Source organism: Recurvomyces mirabilis, assembly GCF_035927965.1.
Source record: "Recurvomyces mirabilis strain CCFEE 5264 chromosome Unknown scaffold_2, whole genome shotgun sequence".
Classification (NCBI taxonomy): Eukaryota; Fungi; Ascomycota; class Dothideomycetes; order Mycosphaerellales; family Teratosphaeriaceae; genus Recurvomyces; species Recurvomyces mirabilis.
The window spans coordinates 279,398-294,796 of NW_027041936.1; the positions used below are offsets into that span (position 1 = coordinate 279,398).

General features: G+C 54.0%; 3 protein-coding genes and 1 non-coding gene across 4 annotated transcripts; 1 reads left to right on the forward strand and 3 right to left on the reverse strand.

Annotated features, from left to right (window-relative positions):
* Positions 1-356: 356 nt before the first annotated feature.
* Positions 357-5,823, reverse strand: LTS14_000845 (uncharacterized protein; the record flags this gene model as incomplete). The annotated part of the gene is made up of 3 exons (XM_064833556.1): positions 357-1,753; positions 1,936-5,541; positions 5,586-5,823. The coding sequence occupies 3 exons, from the start codon at positions 5,821-5,823 to the stop codon at positions 357-359; spliced, it is 5,241 nt and encodes a 1,746-aa protein (XP_064698517.1).
* A 3,775-nt stretch (positions 5,824-9,598) lies between these two features.
* On the forward strand, positions 9,599-9,701 carry LTS14_000846. The gene has a single exon. It is a non-coding gene; the product is annotated as a tRNA-Met (tRNA).
* A 676-nt stretch (positions 9,702-10,377) lies between these two features.
* Positions 10,378-13,506, reverse strand: LHS1 (lumenal Hsp70 protein; the record flags this gene model as incomplete). Its single annotated transcript, XM_064833557.1, has 1 exon — positions 10,378-13,506. The coding sequence occupies one exon, from the start codon at positions 13,504-13,506 to the stop codon at positions 10,378-10,380; it is 3,129 nt and encodes a 1,042-aa protein (XP_064698518.1).
* Positions 13,507-13,982: 476 nt separating this feature from the next.
* LTS14_000848 (uncharacterized protein) lies at positions 13,983-14,783 on the reverse strand (the record flags this gene model as incomplete). Its single annotated transcript, XM_064833558.1, has 3 exons — positions 13,983-14,231; positions 14,283-14,483; positions 14,538-14,783. The coding sequence occupies 3 exons, from the start codon at positions 14,781-14,783 to the stop codon at positions 13,983-13,985; spliced, it is 696 nt and encodes a 231-aa protein (XP_064698519.1).
* Positions 14,784-15,399: the final 616 nt, after the last annotated feature.

Sequence of the window (15,399 nt, forward strand, 5' to 3'; positions counted from 1 at the left end):
GTTCTCGGCTATGCTTTCCCGAACTCATCACAAGCTGGAGCAAATGGCTGCAGCGCACCCAATGCCGTACCACGGTAGATGGAATGCAGGATATACATAGAGACAGCCTTACGGATATATAGAGCTGCAACGGTGGTGCGCAGGGAGGCAGCAGCTATGTTCCAAACAGAAGTGCGGGAAGCGCTTCAGAATTGTACTGTACAGCATGATCAATTCGGTAAGGCTACGAAACCAGGAGCGGCAGGTCTGCCAGCTATGCCAATCAAAAATACACGAAAAAGCCCACCGTTCGCCCTCCCATCAGATGCAATAACGCCCAAGCTGTGCACCACAGATGCCACAAAATCCATTTCAAATCATGACGAAGCAGTCAAAGCCTCCACAATCTCGTCCAGCGAGAGAACGACCGGCTTATCGTCCTCATGACTTCCACTTCGTGACCCAGCCATAAGTCCAGCCGTGCCCCACAAACCTCGTCCTTCATCCCAATGCCTGAAGACATGCTTCAAAGTATCTGGTGTACCATGCAGAACTACCCCTGGCCTTCCGCCACCCTCTGCCCCCTGACGGTGTGCCGTGCGCAGATATTCCCGCGCGAACGCCACTCCCTGCCCAAACATTCTATTCCTCTTCTCCCTCACCGCGGAAGCGAACAGCGGGCCCACAAGCACATACACACTCCCATAAGCATCGAGGACGTATAATCCCTCAACCTCCAGATCAGCTTGCGTGAATGGCAAGATCGCCTTCGCCTCGATCTTAGCCCCAGCCACTCCATTATCCCGCCCATCAGCAGAAGGCGATCGTGAAGAAGTGCCAGAAGAATGCCAGCTCGGTCGTCGCTTGAACATTCCAACAAACAACCCGGTCTTCTGCTCTTCCTCCTGTATCCTCCAGAGCCTTACATCCGCGCTACCAGGATGATCCGCCTTCCGTCCCCAGATCGAAGGAGAAGACTTAGGCACATCCCCCTTCTTCGTCTCAGCCCCAAAGATCTTCAAGAAACTAGCGAATTCAGCCCCATCATCGACTTCAATAATCTCACCCGTCGAACTCAGATCCATAGCCACCAATCTCGCAGCCCCAATCTCCTCTGTTGAAGCCGCCGAGCCTTTCCACAAGTACATTTTCGTCTGCTGCAGGGTAACGGGATAAGAGATGAGGTACACGAAGCCGGAGCATAGACTCTCGATACCAAAGTCAACCTCGTCGAAAACGACCTGCCCCATATGCGCACGGCCACAGAGTGCGAACTGCTTCTTCGCCCCCTCTCGAGCGCCGTGACGAGTAATCAGGATCCCGCCGATAGCCGACAAGAACGCCGTGTCCTCCTTCCCTTGCGCAAATGTTCGAACAGGTAGACTGCCGCCTCCACGTGACAGACGACGAGCGAGGTTCTGTGCTTGTGATGTTGTGGCTTGGGGAGCTGAGATGCCGGACCAGATGTAGACTTGTGTCTTCTTCAATCCCGTGGGTCCAACGCAAGTCTGGCTGAGGATGTAGACTTCGTGCGAGAAGAGAGTATACTCTTCCTGTTGCGGCAAGGGCTTGAGCGTGCCGTCCGGAAGAACGATCTGAGTACTTCGCCGAAGAGTCTTGAGATCCTCTCCCGCTGAGATCTTCGCAGAGGCAATGACGCCGTTCACGTCAATTGAGGAGATGGTGTCGCAGACGGGCACTGAGCCGAAGTACTCGGCAAGTAGCCGCTCTGCGTGCGTGCGCGGCTCCCGTGGTGTCGGCGTGGTTGCTGAAGCTGCAGCTGTTGAAGCATGAGCACCTTACCAGCAGTTAGCCATCGAGCGCTCCACTACCACCAAAAGCAGTCACTGCAACGATACGTCAGAACGAAGGACCAAAGGATCTTCTCAAGCATTTAAGAAGATCGGAAGTCGTGCTTGCATTGGCTGGCTTAAGAGGAAACGAGACGATGCTCACCTTTATTCGGACTCGCCTCCCTCAACTGCCCACTAACAACCCTCGAAGGTTTCCCAGGCTTAGGAGGCAACCCCGCCGACGACGGCGGCGTAGCTACCCCACTCCCACCATCCCCAACAGCAGTCTTCTCAACAGAGATACCAAGACCACCCTTAGAAGATCCCGGTCGTGAAGGCGAAGTACTAAGTAGATTCGCAGATCGCAGAGCAGCCTCTTCATCCCTACGACTCAGAAGTTGGATCTGGGGTGGAGCTTCGGCTTTCTTGGCTGGCGAGGTTTGGCGCGTCCAGAACGATGCTACGTTTCGTACGGATGGAAGAGGGGAGTTGGTATTCTCTTTGTTGTCGTCTGGTTGTGCTGCTGGTTGTGACTTCTTCATGCTGCCGAAACCACTGAATTCTGGTACGTTGGCTTTCTTCGCTGTCTGAGGAGTCTGGGTGGGTTTCGCAGGTAGTGCCGGAGATTTTGCTGGGGTGGACAGTGCGGCTGGTTTGCTGACTGGGTTCTGCTGCTCCTGCTTCGTAGAGCTTATGGTGGGCTGTTTGGGCGTTGGCGGTGCGTCAGACTTAGAAGCTGGCTCTTGTGCTTCTGTGCGTCCACGCAACGAAGCCATCATAAGGCTAGCAGCGGACCCTGGCGGAGCGCGCGGCTTACTCGCCGAAGGCACAGCAGGCACTTCTTCTTCCTTCTCTTCAGACATCGTAGGTGATACTTCAGATGTAGCAGAAGACATGGTGACAGGCTCTTCGACCTTCTCCTCCTTGGTCTCCTCACCAGCACCACCCTTCCTCTTCTTCGGGCCCTTAGCCCTACCCTTCCGCATATCCTGCAATGGTCCATCCTTCCCCGACTCACCAGCTACACCCGACGCGGCAGGCGTGCGATCAGCATTAGCCGGACTCTCCGATCGCGAAGGCTTATTGGAACCACTAGGCGGTCCTCTAGCGAGTATATTCGCCAGACCGGGGTTGAAGCGAGCTGCCAGTCTACTAGTCTCGCTAGGCACTGCAGCAGGCGCAGAAGTCTGCTTCGACAAGCTCTCAAGTGGTGGATCAGCAGGTGCCGGAAGCGTCGTCGATTTACCTTTCAAAGCTAGCGGCTCAGGCTGCGTCGTAGCTGGCCTGCCGACCGGCTCGCTCGCTTCCTTAACCAACCTCGGCGGCTCAACTTTCGACTTCTCGCGCAGACTCTTCTGTCTCGACAATGCCTCAGGAGTGGCCTCCTTCGGCTTCTCCGGGCTCGCAGCCAACCTCCCGCTTTCAGAGCGGCCCAACAAGTCTCTTCGAGCAAGAGCCTCGGGCTTACTAGGTGTGACCGACGTCCCGCTCACCTTCCTTTCATGCACCGCTCCAGGCAACTCCCTCCCTTCATTCTTAGCCTTCTTCCAGTCCTCCTTCTTAGCGAGCAGAGACTCCTTAAGCTCATCTCGCCGAAGAGTCTTGACCGGTCCGTCCGTTTTCGCGAGCTCCGCTTTGCCACGCTTGATATTGTTGCCGAAAGTGTCAGGGGCGACGTACTTTTCTGTCGCCGCTTTCCGCAAATGACCGAACTTGGCGAGGAATTCTGGTGTCTCACCCGATTTCGTTTCGGGTGCTGGGCGTGAGCGGAGGGTGCCGCGGAAGTCGGTTTGCGGTTTTGTGGCTATGTCGGGTTTGCTTGCAGTGATCGTTGGCTTTGGCTTTGGCGCAGGAGTTGTGCCGATGGACTCTACTGTCTCATTTGATGTTGTGGCAGGCTCAGGCATGGTCGACTCGGCAGGTTCTGGAGCGGTCGACATCACTGGTAAGGGTTGCAAAGGCTCTCTACTGGACTGAAGTTGTGGCGAGGGAGATGAAGCTCCTGCAGCGGCATCCCTGGCCGGTATACTCGTGGTGGCGTGGGCCTTTGAAGACGACACGGCCTCTTCTTTCGAATCAGGCTTGGGCGTCAAGGCACCCTGCCTAGCCATACTCGACACAGGCGTCCCCGACCGTGACGGTAACTGCAGGTCTCTCGACTCACTCCGCTTCAGCAGCCCTTGACCAAACGGCGCTCCCCCAGAAAGCTTAGTCGGCGAGGAAGGTCGTGAGCTCTCTTCCGCAGGCTTTGGCGTGCCTGTCCGAGGCGTGAGATCGCCACTCGCCCGCTCAGCTTTCTGCTTCGCGATATTAGCCATCCAGCTCGGCTGCGAGTTCCGCGCTGGTGCTGCGGTAGAAGGGTTCGGTGAGTCGGGTTTCGTAAGTGCACTCTCAATCCAACTCGATTTGGTAGGACTAAAGCGCTTCGAGGGGCTGCTAGGCGGTGACGTGGTACTATCCTCACTCGTATTGACGGCGTAGTTCGAAACCACAGATTTACTCCTACTATGGTGTCGTGGCAAAGCGGGCTTCACAAACCCCTCGCTATCTTTGCCCTCTAGCTGAGCAAGAGCAGATAAATCATTGCTGCTGCTGGAGGTCGGTCGTGATGTAGATTCGTGGCTGCTCTCGCGACTGTTGATGGTGGGGTCGAGTTTCGGCATGCTATACGAGCCCTGGAGCCCACCATAACCGCTTCGAGCACTGGCGATACTGTTTTGACGGCTCAGACTCGGTGCTGCGTTGGGCTGGGCACTCCAGCGCTTGTTGACGCTGTCGCTGCGTTTCATCATCGCGCTTTGGACGAAGCCGCCCATGCCTTTCGTTGGCGAGCTTGGTCGTTCTGTGGCGTTGGCCAAGCGTGATTGGGAGGAAGACATTGTTGGTGTTCGGCCAAGGTTGCCAGAGTCGCCACCTGCTGACGAGTGTGGGTCTGATGAGGGCGAGGCTTCTTGCTGTGCCTGGTCTTCTGCGAGTAAAGACTTTAAATCTGGCTTGCTACTTCTCGAGCCCGAAGTGCCCGAAAAGCGTGCACTACTAGAGCCACTGTCGCGAGCTGATGGTGTGGAGAATGCCTCAGATACGACGCTCTCCGGTCGCGCTGGACTGGCAGGCTTAGCATAATCTCCAAACTTTTCCTGCGACAGCCCCGGCAATCCTCTTCTTCCACTGCCCAAGTCTGATATGGGAGCTTCGTCTTTACTCCGTCTGTACGCAGCAGAGCCAACACCTCTATCAGCAGTCTGCCGAAAGAATGAAGGATCCCGTGACCCTAGCGATGCTGCGATCTGATCTCTGCTTGGTTCAGCCTGTTCTGTTGATGTATCCCTCACGTGCCCATTTTCCTGGCCACCTATCACAGACGCAGGTCTGCTTCCTCCTCTCGACTGAGGCCTTCGCTGCCATGATAATGTCCCTGATCGTGCTAGACTGCTAGCACTTTGCGCCGGCTTTCCTGCTTCCCCTGATGCGCTGGTTGTGGACGATGCGCTCGCCCTCTTGATCGACCCGAAACCCTTGAACTCTGGTGTATCCTTGGTCGGCGAGGGTGGTCCTGCCTGCATGCCCTCCATTGTGGCAGTGGAAGTGGAAGTGGAAGTGGAAGTGGGTGGTGCGATCGAGGAGCTCAATGGTGGCGGCGTATCGGCAACATTGGCCGCTTTACTTGCTTTCAACGAAGGTAGATCGTTGCTCGAATATGGCTTTTTAGGCGATATCGATCGTGTACGTTCTGCCCATCGAACCCAACCATCAGCCTCATGCATAAAATCTTCAACAACAAACAGCGAAATCTATCACATGCAACAAACTCACCCAACTTCTTCTGTGCCCGCTCCGCCCGACTCCTTGCGACTTCCTCCTCCAATTTCTGATACCGTTCCAAATCCTCTCGATCGCGCTTGTCACTCAATTCACGGATACTCTTCAGAAATTCAGCCGTATCGACATCGTTCTCTTTATTGTTTTGATCAAGCTGTGTGTGTTGTTGTTGCGCGGCCAATGCGGAGGCCGGCCCTGCTGCTGCTGCAGCTCCATCCAAGCTTGGCTCCATAAGAACTATATCGACCAGGGATTATCGCTGCTGCGACGTGCACCACAATGCGCGTCGCGACGCGATCAGGCTTTTACTGCAGAAGGGAGTGTGGAAGTAAGAATGATGGTATACAGGGTAGACTTTGCTATGGAGTTGCCATAGTCAGAAGAGACTCTGTACCGGCGCCCAGGGATTGCGAAATGCTATCTCGATCGCCCACACCCCGATTACCTCTGGAATGCTTGTAGCAGATCCCACTCGATAATCCTTTATATTGCACCCACCTCACATCGTCTTCTGTCGGCAATTCGAACCACTTGCAAAGTCCAAGTTGGCATTCCGACCGTCGAGATGCCATGTATCAATAATGCTGCTAGATGTCCTGTTCGTCGTCGTCGTCGTCGTCGTCTTGACTTCTGACCCCTTGCTATTGCGCCAACGGTCGCTAGCGTGAACGCGCTATGCTTGGCCCCATGTAAGAAGAGGAAAGAATTGTCTCCATTACCAATATCATACAAATCATACAACCTCGTGACTCCGCGTGTTGTCCACATGGAGATGTGAACATCATGTCCTCTTGTCAATCGTGATCAGTGAGGTCGCATGTCCTCGCCGCGCTCGAGCCACAGCAAGCAAGCATGCGAAGCCCGATGTCGACGCAGGCTCGAGTCCTGCTGGCAGAAAGTGTTGCTTCAGACGACAAAGACGCCAGGTAGGAGGACGAGATATTGATTCCCGTGCTGTGAGAGTCGTCCAACGCTGTAGCCTCCATTGACTAGACTGCATATTACACTCTATAATTCCTGAGGTGGAGCGTACACAGTGCTCGACCACCCAAGCGGGGCAAAGGATCGCACGAGACTGCACGACCATAACCACGACTACAACCTCCATCGATCTCAGAATACACGACAATAACACACCCGACTATCTTCACGCAAGCCCTCGCAGCACGCGACCGCAGCGCCGAAGCTACACCTGTGGAACCAAAACCTCCACTAATAATGCATCAAGACCGCAGTACCATCGGCCCAAGCAGAGACATCTCGACCACATGTACTCTGCAGGTACACACACCAGAAGTAACCACACGCATCTCAAAGCGACGAAACCGCGGCTTCGTCCCACCAAAATCATTGGCTCGCAAGCAAAAAGTATGCCACGCCCTCCTACCGCATCGGGAAGCTTTACACAGCTATACGCAAGCCATGGCCACACTTCAGCCGAGTCTCGTACTGGAAGTCATACGAGTCTCTTTCCCTCATAGATAGCGGCTACCGAGGAACTGGGTAGGAGAGAGGTATAAGTACAATGGCTGTTCTGGGCGACTATTTTATCTCTTGGTATTTGCTTGGTGCATTCCTCACGTTGTTTCCGGCAACACAACCGTCTACGTCAATCGCTTGCAAGACTTCTCTCTCACGTTCGTCTTGCTCACGCCACTTGCTCTCTTCAGACAGGCATTTAGTATCTCTACCGCTACAGAAGTCGGTCACAGTACGTCGCCATCATGAAGTACATTAGCACCGCCGTCGCCCTTGCGGCCATTGCTTCTACGACTGTTGCGCAGCTTGCCAATTTGCCATCTTGCGCTGTAAGCATTCGACCCCATGGCAACACGGAGAACAAAATGTGAAGACTAATGCTCCTCCCAGCTCTCACCCGCCATCTCAGCAATCGGCACCTCCGGCTGCCAAACCACAGATATCAAATGCATCTGTAGCAACCAAGCCTTCATCGCCGCCCTCGAGCCGGCGATCGTGGCTGCCTGTAGTCCAGATGATCAAGCGAGTGCGTAACATTGAACCCCAGAACGACCACATGACATCGGGCGATAGACAAGAAGGGTTGCTGACAATGATAATTAAACAGAAGCCCTAACCGCAGCCCAAGGCCTCTGTCAACAAGCAGGTGTCTCCCTTGTCGTGCCCCCAGCTGCGGCTCCTAGCACTACCGCCCCACTATCTACATTTACATCTGCATCTACATCCTCTACCCCTGCCTCCATGACCGCAACTTCCAGCACTACCTCCGCATCAGTCTCCAAATATCCCACCTCCTCACCCACCGCACCGGCCAATGGCACGACGTCTGGAAATGGGACGGTGAGCGGTAGTGCGACACCGGCGACTTTTACTGGTGCGGGTGTGGGTAAGCCGGCGGCGGTGTGGCAGGTTGCTGTTGGTGTTGTCGCTGCGGCTGGGGGGGTGGCTGTGGGGTTGTTGTAGAGGGGTGGATGGGGGGTGAATGTTAGGTGGATTGGTTTGAGGGGTGGTAATGTTGGTGTGGGTAGAGGATAGAGGTACTTAATCAGTCTCTTAGGATTTCAAGCTTTCGCTCATGCACTCGAGTATTCATCTAGTTACTTGGTGCAATCTCGAGCTTTTGCTCCATCGACCGTCCCGTCTGGCTCCATGCGTAAACGTAAACCCGATTGATCCCGCCATGACATTGCTCGAACAAGACCTTGTAGCTCCTGAGGAGGCCCACGTACATAACGATATCGGCGTGGCCAACGAAGCTTCTCTCGGCTCAAGCCCGACGATTTTCAGAGAATGAGTCCCATGGCCAAAGAAGAGTGGTAATGCGTGCTCTACTTTGCAGCGATGAGATCATGGAAGGATACCGTACCATCGGAATGTTGGAGTTACAAGAACCTCACCGGTCACACTCGTCCCATGTGCGACATCAACTTCAGCTGGTGCATGCCGCTCATCCGAGAACCCAAGAGTGTCGGGAAGAGAGCACATAAGTAAGGGAGACATCGTCTGCCACTCCAAACGCAGTCAGCAAACACACCTCAAAACCGAATCTCCTCGATACTTCAATTATTCCGAAAGGCCCCCGTCGTCCAGAAAGAACCCCAATATGAAGACCTCCACCACCCTCACCACCCTCCTCGCCGCCCTCCTAGCCGGTCATGCCATGGCAGGTGCCAATCAAAACGACGTGTGTGGCATCAACGAAGTCGGAGCCAAAGTATGCGGGTGCTATGCTCCGGGCAACTTGGTAGATCTCCCTTCCCCCCTCCGAAGTTAGAGAGTGGTCAATGGCCGACCATTCATCTTATCATGCTGATATGAATTCTGTGTAGTTGCAATGCCAGGAGACAGGTGCTGGGACTTACAAGTGGACGTTGTTTAAGAAGGATTGTGGGTGTGGCAATGGGAAGTGCACGAATTAGACGACTAGTTCTGTACTTCGTGGTTGTGGATTGGAGTGGCGAGTGCTGACGGGATGATATGGGAGTGGCGATTGATTTGATTTTGTAGCAGGAGGGGTGGTTTAGTATACTGTTCTTACCTTGAGTCTTGCCACCAGGTAGCGCTTTTGAACCAGGCTACAGATGGTAATATGGGGCGACGACATCGTTCAGGTGATCTCGCATGAATCGCCGTCGTCATAGAGCACCATCCTATCATTACAGCCAGACCAGTCAAACAAGGGTGCCTGAAAATATTGCTTTCTTGAACTTGTGGTACAGCTCGTGCCGTGAGCGCAGCCGTCCTGTAGTGGAGCCAAGTGATGGAGGTTGGTGTTGCTATGCCCTTCCTCGCTGGCACCCTTTCCTATCGTTTCCTCGGATGAATGGGCCAGTATTTTGACGCAATGTCTGAGCCGCGATCCTTGGTTACCAACAGAAAACATTAATCCTCTTCGTGCGTGTAATACCTAACGCATCCACTTCATCTTTTCAGACGACGTAGCCCGGAGTAGCGGCAGCTCCTCGGGTTAATTTTGGAGGATAATAACTGATTTTGACTTCATAGGGAATCATGAATCAGTTATCGTCGCCCGGATCGTATAACGGTTTAGTACATTGGTCTCATAAGATGACTCGATCTAAGATCGGGGAATGAAATCCGGAAATCTGAGTTCGATTCTCAGTCCAGGCAGTAAAGCAGGAGCTTGTTTATCAAGTCGCTGGCGTCTTTTTGAAGTTTCCATGAGTTAGTGCGACTTTGGGCTTCAGGACGACGTCAGAATCACGTTTTGCGAGTTTTAAGCGGATAGGACGATTGCGCGAGATCGGCTCTATTACGTCCGTCAATTTGAGATCAAGACGATCATTTTTGATATCAGTAGAGCATATCTTGGGCGCCCTCTTCTTTATGGCCATGGATATGAGTAGGGTGAGGTCGAAAACTGCTCTATCGGGGACAAAGAAATGACGATGGATTGATTGATGGCTACATTTCACTGTACTGGACGAGGCGAATGGTTACATTCCTTCTAGACGTTGACGTGTCTGCGAGCAGAATTAGAAAGCCGGGGTCGACCGCGACGCCACCATAGTCCTCTATATGGCGGCAGACCAACAAAACTTCCTCGATATCCGTGACGACAGGGAAGTCGTCGCTAATTCTGTACATGCCCTCCGATTATACAGCCAGCAACAACATTGATGGCTATCGAGGAAGCTACGACCATGGCGATAGACGTTCACACTTCAGTTCACTTCTCTTCTCATCAGACCCCAGTATCCACGATCCAAAGCAATGGTTGGTAAAGCTTCTACCAGATCTATCTATGCATATCCAATTACCATATCGCTAAAATAAATAACATTATCTACAACTCCTCATGGCCCCCAGCCCCCTCCTCCCTCGCCTCCTTCACCATCCTCAAAATCTCCTCCTCAGTAGGCATCTCATCATCCGCCCCAACCGTAATCCTCGCCGCCTTCCCACTCGAACTCGCCGTCGCCTCTTCCTGCCCGGCATCAGCCGTCGAGCTCTTCCCCTTCCCCTTCTTCGCCGCCTTAGACTTCGAAGGCTTCGCCGACTTGGACTTGGAGGAGCTAGATTTCTTAGGCGGAGGCTGCGATCGCATCTTCTTGTATACCAGATCCGTCATCACTGAGCTCAATTTCTGGGCTTCGCGCTCGATGTCTTTGACTAGCAGCACAGGCTCCTCGTGTAATTTGAGTTTACCTTGCTCGGCTTCTTTCTCCTCGAGCCATTTCTTCGCTGAGGTGTAGGCGGATTCTAGGCCTTCGACATCCTCCGAAGTGTATGGGGAGAAGGCTGGGATCTCCGTCTCCTTTGCTGCTGCGCTCGAGGAGGAAGAGGAGGTCTCGGGTTCCTCTAGGTCGTCGAAGCCATCGCCTGAAGCTGATGAGGGAGCTGGTGTCTCAGTAGAGCTACTACTGCTCGCCTCAGCCGCAGAAGCTTCACTCGCAGACGCCGCTGATGCAGATGCCAAGGCAGCTTGTTCCACGCTCCCCTTCACCGTCTCAATGAACGAGTTCGTCTGCTCCAGACTCTTCCTTAACGTCTCCACCTTCTCCGGCCTCGCAAGACTCTCCGTTCGTCGCGACTTAATAGGTTCCACCAGCCCCTTCAACCCGGCCAGCTTCTCCCTCAGCACGGCTTCCGTCGCCTTGGTCACATCACCAGGGTTCTCCATGAACGATCTCGTGGTACCCAGAAGCTTGCCGATCTCCTCGCGCATGGTGTCGGTCGAAACGTCGACGTAGTCATCGTTGCCCAAGAAGTCTCGGACATAATAAGTGTAGCTCTCCAGCACATTCAAGGCCTCCTCTCGCGAAACACGAGCTTTGTCCGAGCGGTCGAAGGCAGCTAGTCGGTCGCGCATGCGCTTGAGGTCTGAGGGCTTGGGCTGTGGGAGGCCGAGAGGGGAAGTAGTGAAAGCGACAGGGATAGACTCGGTCCTCTTCTTCGGCTTTTCCAGGATCTTGGAAGCTGATGCGGTGCCAGAAGTAGAGGATGTGGACTTCGAAGATTTGCTCTTACTGCTCTTCGTAGACGTGGAAGTCTCAGCCTCGACCTCCTCAACCGGAATTTCCTCCTCGCCATCTTTCAACGGCTCCTGGTCCTTCTTACCTCCGAAACCCAGCCAGTCTTTCGCCGAGTCGATGACAGAGCCGCCTTCTTTCTTGACTGCACCCTCGACTTCACAGCTCACACTGCCGCCCACGACCTCCGGGAGTCCATCAACAGGACTCAACCTCAGGGAGAACTTCGTCTGTACATCTTCCTTCTCACAACCAAAATCACTATGCAACTTCTTCACCCCAGCCGTCAGGTTCGAACTCACAACACCGACCACGGCCCTATCACCACCCTCAACATTCTGCCACAAGGAGAATTCGAAATCCTCCTTATCCTTGAACGTAACCTGCTTTACCGCCGCTCCGCTACCGACGGGACTCTGCGCGGAAAAGATCTGCTGCCGTCGCTCCTTCCCACTTTCGCCACCTTCGCGGAATTTCATCCCGGCTGCGTACCCAGCCACGTCCGAATCCCTGATCTCCTTGACCTTGAAACTAGGGCTGAGACCAGCTCCTTTGAATGCAGCCCCGAAGACCGAAGACTCATCTGCGTTGACATTGGAGCGGAGGAGGTTCTTGTTCGCGGGTCCAACTAGTTCTTCCAACTTGCGCTGGACGAAAGGCGTCCTCACCGCGCCACCATGGAGGATGATGGAAGTGAGGTCGCTTATCTCCAGCTTCGCCGCAAAGAGAGCGTTCTCGATCGGTTCTGTGACGCGAGGGAGGAAGGACTCAGTCAACGTCTCGAATTCGGTGCGGGTGAGCTTGACACGGAAGTCGATTTCTGGTAAGATCTCCTCGAACGAACTGCTGGTCTCCGCATTAGCTGAGAGGACTTGCCGGGCTTTCTCCGCATCCTTCCACAGCCTCGACATGGCGCGGCCGTTGGATGTGATCTCCTCTGCCTTCGTGCCCCGGCTCTTCAGCACAGGCTTGGTGAGCAGTTTGTGCACGAAGTCGTCGAGAACGACCTGATTTAGCGCATCACCTCCTAGTGTCTTGTCCCAGCCTGTAGCCACGACTGCGACTTCTTGTACTGTCTTGTTGAACCTCCCTACATCCTTGACACTCCGACTCTGCATTCTCAGCAGCGTCGCGGTGGTAGATCCCGCACCCATGTCGTACACTACGTGATATTCCGGCTTCTCACCCTTACTGACCTCAGGAAAAGTCCTGCTTTTCGCATAGTCCAAGCCCACCGCCAAACCGTCCGTGATCAAAGCATTCACATTCAGGCCCGCTAATTCCGCAGCTCGTTGAACAGCTCGTCGTTCCTCTGCCGTATAGAAGCCCGGAATCGTGATCACAGCATCCTCCACAGACGAACCTTTGCCAGCCATGCTCTCGGCATTCCGTTTGATGCTCGCCAACTCCATCGCCAACAGCTCCTCCACACTCCATTGCGCCTCTGACGGGATGAAAGAAGAACTGGTCACTAGGACCGTTCCAGCCTCCTGATCCTGCCGTGCCTGCACAGCGGGATATCGAGAAGTATACACATCGACCGCATAATCCCACCCCCTCGTCTCCGTCCACTCCAGACCAAGCAGACTCTTCAAATTCGGGAAGACTTCACCCGGAAACCTCCCCTGTATCGCTAATGAATCACCGCCATATGCTCGTTCCGGGTAGACTCCTGCTTCGGCGAGGATCTCGTTCTTGGCACCTCGGGTGGGTTTGAAGGCTATGGAGGCAGCTTCTTTGCGCTTGGAGTCTTTTGTTAAGACGATTTCGAGGGGGATGCCGGGTTTGACCAGGGCGGCTTTGAGGAAGGCGGTGCCGAAGTCGACGCCGAGGACTGAGCCGGCGGCGTGGGTGGTTGGGATGAGGAGGGCGAGGAGGGTGAGGAGGAGGAGGGGAGGGAGGGAGAATATGGCGTTGGCTCGCCGGCGGCCGGGAGGTAGCATTGTGTGTATGTCTGTCCGTGTGGGTGGGTGGGTTGTCGTGTGCTTCACCGAAGCTTGAGGTGATAGGGTGGTGAGGAGATTAGGATTAGGACGACATTGAGTGAACAAGTCGTCGAGTCTTGAACAAGTGTCTATAGATCAAACGGTGAAACGTGGTAATCACGAGCGTGGCAATGTGTCCTTACAGTCCATACGCTAGCATTAATGTTTCCATCTGATAAAGTGATGATTTTAGCATGTGCCAGCTGTTCCCAAAAAAGTTGCCGCCAATGCCACTTCCCTTTCAGGGTCCATCCACATGCAACCGTCTGATCATGATTAGGCAAATGTAATGGACTAAAATATGATCGTGAATACACACTACGCAGTACGCTCATCGCGTAGTATACAGTATCACGAACCAAATGTCTGGCAGTATCAAAGCCCTAGTACCTTCCCGTCTCAACTTTATATGCTCCTAAGAGATCTCGCCTGCCCTAAGCGAAAGAAACACCCTTAGCTCCCATAACCCCCTCCTGCCTACTCTGCGGACTTCCACTGTTCTTCGTATCGAAGCTATGATTCCTCACCTCACCCAATTCATGCTGACTTTGACTCTTCTCCACATCCGACACGACTCCCCTTTCTCTAGTGCTCGAACGAGCTGTGGCGAGGGTGTAGAGTGCGAGGAAGAGGAGCAGGAGCTGCAGGATGAAGACGGGGATTGTTGTGTAGAAGGCGAAGCGCTGCACGACTAGTTAGTGTTGTGGATCTTGGGAGGCGGTGCGAGGACGTACTGTTTCATGGCAGATAGTATCGAAGCCTGATGGTGGACCTTGGCCACGGTTGATAGAAGTGCTGCTCCATCGACAGGTCCAGGTTTGAAGAGTATCTCTCCCAGGTGCTTGACCGTTCACGATAGTCGGGAAAATGATAGCGATAAGTGAGCAAACAACGCTTAGGATCGAGGTGGCGAGAACGATGACATTTGCTGGGAGCTGCTTCATCGGTCAGCCATGGCCAGAGCTCCACAAGATGCAATACCAACTGACCTTCTTCACGAACAATGATATAGCAAGCACAACATTAAGCACCAGAATGGCCGCCGATGTCCCGATCAAGGCCTGTAGCTCGCGTGTATCGAAGTGATTAGGCCAGATGGGTAATAACCAGACATTAATCTTCTGCTCGGTAACGAAGAAGTTTATCGTCTGGCCTGCACAGCCGATGATGGCGAGATTGAGGCAGATGGATAACGCCGCGAAGGCGAGTGTGGGCATGCGTAGTTTGGTGGCCATCTTGATCGAAGGTGGAGGTAAGGAACGTGGGTAGGACTGTTGCTCGAAAAAAGGAGGGTACTGGGTAGTCTGTGAGGTGACCACGACCGACGGACAGACGCAGGTGAGAGGCCCTCTGGTGTCTTGGTCGGGTGCGAGCCTTGTATACTTGACCCTTCACCTACCTGGACAATTGTAAGAGGAAATCCCACCTACCATCGCTAAGCACTTCATCCCACACTATATCTAGACGCCCACGATATATCTCACAAGCGTGATACTGCACCTGACCCCGCATACAGCAGGCGGTCTTCCGAGAGGTCACTAGTGCATAGCACAGCGAGACCGTAAGCCTGAAGTGTCATCCAACCTATCTGGAGGCCAGAGGTCATTGCCAACGATTCGGCCAGTAAGTATCCGGCTAGAGTGATGTGTAAAAAGCGTCTTCATGAGCATCGTGGTTGGTGGCCATGATGTCCTTGAAACGAGAGACGTATGTTCGAGGGGTTGTACAGCGCTTGCGGGTGTTGAGGTTTTGGATAGCGAAGCCGAGTTATTGGTCCACGGTTTGGGGCTGGGCGCTTGCGGGATGACAGGTCTCTTTACTGTCCATAGGTATCGTACTCAGATAGACTGC